The sequence below is a fragment of the Colobus angolensis genome, unplaced genomic scaffold, assembly GCF_000951035.1.
Source record: "Colobus angolensis palliatus isolate OR3802 unplaced genomic scaffold, Cang.pa_1.0 Scaffold169, whole genome shotgun sequence".
Taxonomy (NCBI): Eukaryota; Metazoa; Chordata; class Mammalia; order Primates; family Cercopithecidae; genus Colobus; species Colobus angolensis.
The window spans coordinates 1,035,016-1,042,528 of record NW_012114810.1 but is presented as its reverse complement, the minus strand read 5'-3'; the positions used below and the strand labels follow the sequence as shown (position 1 = coordinate 1,042,528).

General features: G+C 43.8%; 1 protein-coding gene across 2 annotated transcripts in view; it reads left to right on the top strand.

Annotated features, from left to right (window-relative positions):
- Positions 1-4,288, top strand: part of CTSK (cathepsin K) — a 12,854-nt gene extending 8,566 nt beyond the window's left edge. For both annotated transcript variants that reach the window (XM_011937805.1, XM_011937804.1), the window contains 3 exons: positions 470-635; positions 903-1,008; positions 3,598-4,288. In XM_011937805.1, coding sequence (XP_011793195.1) covers positions 470-635; positions 903-1,008; positions 3,598-3,697 — 372 coding nt within the window. In that variant the 3' untranslated portion in view covers positions 3,698-4,288. The remainder of the gene's footprint in view (positions 1-469; positions 636-902; positions 1,009-3,597) is intronic.
- Positions 4,289-7,513: the final 3,225 nt, after the last annotated feature.

Genomic DNA, 7,513 nt, shown 5'->3' with positions numbered 1-7,513 from the left:
GTGCAGTGGCACGATCTTGGCTCACTGCAAGCTCTGCCTCCCAGGTTCACGCCATTCTCCTGCCTCAGCCTCCCGAGTAGCTGGGATTACAGGCGCCCGCTACCATGCCTGGCTAGTTTTTTTGTATTTTTTTTAGTAGAGACTAAAAACACAGTGGGATTTCACTGTGTTAGCCAGGATGGTCTCGATCTCCTGACCTCGTGATCCACCCGCCTCGACCTCCCAAGGTGCTGGGATTACAGGCGTGAGCCACCGCTCCCGGCCTATAGTTGATTTTTATGTGTAGTGGAAGGCGGGAATCCTCTTTTCATATTCTTTTTTGTGAGGAAGAACAGACCCTCTCTAGAAACCCTAGACTGCCGCCTCTGTTAGTTCACTGGCATCACTCAAAATATTGGTTGAGTTTCTCACTCACTGACTCATTGCCTATTGCTTTATCCTACTTCTATTACAATCTTGTTTCTTCCAGGAGGAGAGCTGTATGTACAACCCAACAGGCAAGGCAGCTAAATGCAGAGGGTACAGAGAGATCCCCGAGGGGAATGAGAAAGCCCTGAAGAGGGCAGTGGCCCGAGTGGGACCTGTCTCTGTGGCCATTGATGCAAGCCTGACCTCCTTCCAGTTTTACAGCAAAGGTAAGAAGCTGCTGATCCTATAGAGCACTGTCTTTTATGATACAAGCTTGATGGCTTCTCGAAGGACCTTGGGTATTTTCAGTACTAGTTTTTGTATTCAGATGGAGGTGGTCAGAGAGAAATTAACAACTGCTGCAGTACGGAGCAGCATGTCTGTGGTAAACCCTCCTGACAGGGATGGAATTCTACAGAGTCTCCTGGACTGGGAGATCCCACAGGGTGACCCTTGGATTGCATAGAGCCTCACACTGATAGTTTGTATTCTAGGTGTGTATTATGATGAAAGCTGCAATAGCGATAATCTGAACCATGCAGTTTTGGCGGTGGGATATGGAATCCAGAAGGGAAACAAGCACTGGATAATTAAAAACAGGTAATGATGAGAACACTACTTTTGTTATTCAATCACCCTTTTAACACTCAACCTCACCTCCAGCTTCCCAATATTCCTTTCTCTGTCCCAAATCAAGAAAAAATTATCTCAGGCTTTTCACTTCTATCTTCTCAGTCAGAGGCTCTTAATTCTGAGTCCGACACTTAATGGCCAGTGTGTTAGTCCATTTTACATTGCTACAAAAGAATACCCGAGACTGGGTAATTTATAAAGAAATGAGGTTCGTTTGGCTATACGAAGCATGGCACTAGTATCCGCTCAGCTTCTGATGAGGCCTCAGAGCTTTTTCTCATGGCAGAAGGCAAAAGGGGGAGCAGGCATGTCACATAGTGAGAGAGGGAGCAAGAGAGAGAGGGAGGTGCCAACTCTTTAAAGAACCAGCTCTTGCATGAACTAATAGAGTGAGAACTCACTTATCACCAAGGCAATGGCACCAAGCCATTCATGAGGAATCCACTCCCATAACCCAGACACCTCCCACTACACCCCACCTCCACATTGGGGATCACATTTCAGCATGAAACTGGGAGGGGACACACATCCAAACCATATCTGCCAGACAATAGTGCTCAATTATGTGCTGGGCAAATACTCCCTGTGTGCAAGATGCTTAGTGACATACACAAACAAATGAGCAGGTGATACCTTCAGTGAACTCAGAGCCCAGTAAGATAGACCTAACTAACCACGAGATAAAGCAGTACAGAGAATCAGCAGGAGCTTTGAAATTACATATTTTTACTTTCTTTTGTCTCTAATGTGATCAGTTTCTTAGGGTGGTTTCCATTAGCAGTCTGTCTTTAACAATAGGGGAACAGCGTAAAGGTTTAATATTCCTTTGAACAGTTTTTTGCCTTCAAGATACACTTAGGATATACGTATATAAGAATTTGCCAAAGATTGTGAAGAGAAACATTTTTTAGAAAAAAGATATAAACAGGGCCGGGCGCGGTGGCTCATGCCTGTAATCCCAGCACTTTGGGAGGCCGAGGCGGGCAGATCACGAGGTCAGGAGATCGAGACCATCCTGGCTAACACGGTGAAACCCCGTCTCTACTAAAAAATACAAAAAACTAGCCGGGCGAGGTGGCGAGTGCCTGTAGTCCCAGCTACTCGGGAGGCTGAGGCAGGAGAATGGCGTGAACCCGGGAGGCGGAGCTTGCAGTGAGCTGAGATCCGGCCACTGCACTCCAGCCTGTGGGACAAAGCGAGACTCCATCTCAAAAAAAAAAACGAAATATAAACTAAAAAAGTTGGTGTTTACTTTCCTATGTTGGGGAACAAAGAAAACTCCAGGGTACCTTGTTTTCCATTTCTCTTTAGCACCTTGTGACTTTTGGGGAGGGGCAGATTGACAAGAATTATAGTTTTCCTTTCCTGGCTGATCACCATTAACCTGGCAGCAGCACTGGCTAAATCTGCTGTCCTTAGTGCCCTCCAAGGAGCAGGAGCCCTAGACTCTGGGGAGCTCACAGACTAACGCAGTGGTGTTGTTCAAACCTGAAGCAGCTTTTTATATCACAGTTCCAACTCAAGGTGAACCTGAACATCTTCCCAAGTCTCCCACAGCTTCTGTCCTGTGTTGTCCCTTCTCTTGACTCCCAGCTCCAAGCACTTACCCTGTTCTTTCATGATCAGGTGTCATGTGTGGAGATACTTCCAAGAGAGCTGGGAGGAAGAAAGGACACACCCGGGCAGGATCGGGAACACTGGGGGCCCCTGGAGAAGGGGAGAGTGGGGATAGAGTACAGGTTTTAAATAAAATGTATTGGGTAATTAGAGAAGTTGCTGGTTGGGGAAAGAGGACTGAAAACAATTCAGGAAGATATACAGACAATCTCTCCTCTCTCCTGTTTCTCTCTCCTCTGTCTCATGTCATCTCTCATGTCTTCTAGTCTTGCCACTCATTTCCTTAATAATCTCATCTACTCTCATCGTTTCATCCATCTCTCCTATAGGGTTTACTCCCCAATCAAGATCACCAGCTTTAGCCTCTTTCTTATGCTCTAAACTTACATTTTCAAGATTAATCTTCCCCAAATACAGCTCTGATCATATCACTCTCCCACTCAAAATCCCTTACTGGTTCCTCCACTATGATGGGTCACGGAGTAAAGGTGAAGCTCTTTAACCTTGCAGTAAAGGTAATTCAACCTGGTCTCAATCTGCCTTTCCAGACATCTCTCCCACTACACCCTGTTAGGCACACTGTTTTTCAGCTACATGATCCTAACAGTGCCCCACACTTTCCTGCCTCTGTTGTTCATTTCACACCCTTCCACTGGCATCCCCTTCCCACAGGTCGAAATTCTACTCAGCCTTTTGGCTCAGCTTAAATGCCACCTCTTACATCAAGCCTCTGAGATTCTCTTGATCAGAAGGAATCTTCCCTCCTTTGATACCTGTAGTATTATGCCTTCTTCCTATTTCTTGACTTTAAACTCTTTAAAGGTAAAAACCATCATATTCATTTTTGTGTACCATCAGTATCTCGCACAATACTCAGTAAATATTTTAACGAATAAATAAACTGAGAGTACTAAGTACTTTTCTTGATTGGTCTTACAGCTGGGGAGAAAACTGGGGAAACAAAGGATATATCCTCATGGCTCGAAATAAGAACAACGCCTGTGGCATTGCCAACCTGGCCAGCTTCCCCAAGATGTGACTCCAGCCAGCCAAACCATCCTGCTTTTTCCATTTCTTCCGCAATGGTGCAGTATAACGGTGCACTTTGGAAGGGAGTTGGCGTGCCATTTTTGAAGCAGATATGGTGATGCTGAGATTGTCTGTTCAGTTTCCCCATTTGTTTGCGCTTCAAATGATCCTTCCTACTTTGCTTCTCTCCACCCATGACCTTTTTCACTGTGGCCATCAGGACTTTCCCTGACAGGTGTGTACTCTTAGGCTAAGAGATATGACTACAGCCTGCCCCTGACTGTGTTGTCCCAGGGCTGATGCTGTACAGGTAGTGGCTGGAGATTTTCACATAGGTTAGATTCTCATTCACGGGACTAGTTAGCTTTAAGCACCCTAGAGGACTAGGGTGACCTGACTTCTCACTTCCTAAGTTCCCTTCTATATCCTCAAGGTAGAAATGTCTGTGTTTTCCACTCCAGTTCATAAATCTATTCATAAATCTTTGGTACAAGTTTACATGATAAAAAGAAATGTGATTTATCTTCCCTTCTTTGCATTTTTGAAATAAAGTATTTATCTCTTGTCTACAGTTTAATAAATAGCATCTAGTACACATTCATTTTGTGTTGGATACTGTGCTAGGTGCTGGAAGAAAAAAGATGAATAGAACATTTTCTCTGTACTTGTGCTCGCAGTCTGGTTGTAGAGACTGTCACATAAACATTTCATCCCAATTCATTTATTTGTTCATTCCTTCAGCCAATATATATTGAGTGCTTACTCTGTACCAAGAACTGTACTACATTTCTGGGATTAAGTGGATATAAGGAAATCTCAATGTTTAATTCTGCCTGAGGGGAGACATGAGGAGTGACATGGAAACTTGAGTCTTGAAAAACATTCTAAGGTTAGTTTTTCTTTTCTCTCTCTCTTGGTCTGCCTCTTTCTCTCTCTTTCATCAGGGTCTCCCTCTGTTGCCCAGGCTGGAGTCAGTGGCACTCATAGCTCACTGCAGCCTTGATCTCCTGGGCTCAAGAGTTCTTCCCACCTCAGCCTCCTAAGTAGCTTGGACTACAGTGAACACCGCCATGCTTAGCTGATTTTTAAAAAATTATTTTTTGGGAGACTGAGGTGAGAGGATCACCTGAGCCCAGCAGTTTGAGACCAGCTTGTCTCCCTATGTTGGCCGCCTCGGCCTCCCAAAGTGCTGGAATTATAGGTGTGGGCCACTGCACCCAGCATGACACTATTGTTAATATGGCTATAATCCCCAAATTGATCTACAGAGTCAGCACAATTTGTATTAAAATCCCAGCTGGCTTCCTTGCAGAAATTGGCAAGCTGACTCTAAGATTCATGTGGACATTCAAGGGCTTCAGAATAGCCAAAACAACCTTGAAAAAGAACAAAGTTGGAGGACGTGCACTTCTCAATTTCAAAACTTAACTTCAAACCAATAGTAGTCAAGACAGTGTGGCATAGGATAGGCATATAGATCAATGGAATAGAATTAAGGGTGTAGAAATAAACCACATTCAACTGACATGGGGTGCCAAGACAATTCAAGGTGGGAAAGAATAGTCTTTTCAAAAAATCATGCTGGACAACCAAATAACAACATGGAGAAGAATGAAGTTGGAACACTACTCCACCTCATATAAAACATTAATTCAAAATGGCTAAAAACCTAAAGGTAAAAGCTAAAACTCTTAGAAAACACAGGGGTAAATCATCCTGACCTTGAATTAGGCAGTGGTTATGACACCACAGCACAAGCAACAACAACAAAATATTAGGGCTGGGCGCCATGGCTCACGCCTGTAATCCCAGCACTCTGAAAGTCTGAGGTGGGCGGATCACCTGAGGTCAGGAGTTTGAGACCAGCCTGGCCAACATGGTGAAACCCTGTCTCCACTAAAATACAAAAATTAGCCAGGCATGGTGGTGGGCCCCTGTAATCCCAGCTACTTGGGAGGCTGAGGCAGGAGAAGCACTTGACCCTGTGAGGCAGAGGTTGCAGGGAGCTGAGATCACACCACTGCACTCCAGCCTGGGTGACAGAGCGAGACTCTGTCTCAATAAAAAAAAAAGAAAAAAAAGCTAGATTGGACTTCATCAAAATTAGAATTTTTTGTACACCAACGGACACTATTAAGAGAGGATAAAGACAACACAGAATGGGAAAAGATATCCACAAGTTATATATCTGATGAAATAATTAATATCCAAAATATGCAAAGAACTCCCACAACTCTACAATAAAAAAAAAATAAAAAATGGGCAAAGGACTTGAATACATATTTCACCAAAACAGATATACAAATGGTAAATAAGCACATGAAAATATGCTCAACATCACTAGCCTATAAGGAAATGTAAACCAAAACCACAATGAGATACACTTCATACCCATTAGAATGGCTGTTACAACAACAACAAAAATCCAGAATGTAACAAGTGTTGATGAGGATGTGGAGAAACTGGAACTCTTGTACATTGTTAGTGGGAATGTAAAAGGGTGCACCTGCAGTGGAAAACAGTGTGTTGGTTCCACAAAAACTTAAACATAGAATTACCATATAATCCAGCAATTCCACTCCTAGGTATAGATCCAAAATAATTGAATGCAGGGATTCAGATACTCATACACCAATGTTCTTAGCAGCATTATTCACAAAAGCCAAAAGGTAGCAACAAGCCAGTGTCCATTAACAGATGAATGGATAGCTTAATGTGATAATATTTTACACAATGGAATATTATTCAGCCATAAAAAGAAATAAAATTCTGGCTGGGATGGTGGCATGCCTGCATAGTCCCAGCTACTAGGGAGGCTGAAGTGGGAGGATTGCTTGAGCCTAGAAGTTTGAATCCAGCCTGAGCAACATGGTGGAAACCCCATCTCAGGTAAAAGAGAAAGAGAGAAGAAAGAAAGAGGCCGGGCGTGCTGTCTCATGCCTGTAATCCCAGCAGTTTGGGAGGCCGAGGCGGGTGGATCACTTGAGGCCAGGTGTTCGAGACCAGCCTGGCCAGCATGATGAAACCCTGTCTCTACTAAAAATACAAAAATTAGTTGGGTGCAGTGGCTTATGCCTGTAATCCCAGCTACTTGGGAGGCTGAGGCACAGGAATCGCTTGAACCTGGGAGGCAGAGGTTGTGGTGAGCTGCAGTCGCACCACTGCACTCCAGCCTGGGCGACAGAGTGAGACTACATCTCAAAAACAAACAAACAAAAAAAACCACTTTATTAGCCTTGTGATTCCAAATTAAATATTAATCATTTTGTTGTTACTCTTCTCTACTTCTCTTATGGTCCATATTAGAAAATTCTGTCCCTGCCTCTTCAAAATATAATATGAATCTGTACATTTCTCTCTCCCTCCACCATGACCACACAGTTTAAGTTCCCTTCGTTGCCCCCAGTCTTATGTAATAGTCCTATAACTTCCCTACTTCCACACTACACTCTGCCCTACAGTCTATTTCTCCCTGTACAAAACTCTCCATTACTTTTTCATTTATTTAACAAATATTAAGTCTCTACTATGAGGCAGGCACTGTTCTGGTAATTCAACAGTGACAAAAATTCATGACCTCATGGGGTTTATATTTTAGTGAACTTAGAATATAATACAAAAATCTTAAGTGGCCTACAAGCAGAATGATCTGGTTCCAGGCTTTTTTTTGTGGGGGGGATGGAGTTTTGCTCTTGTTGTCCAGGTTTGGAATGCAATGGCGTGATCTCAGCTCACTGCAACATCCGCCTCCCGGGTTCAAGCGATTCTCCTGCCTCAGCCTCCTGAGTAGCTGGGATTACAGGTGCCCACCACCACACCTGGCTAA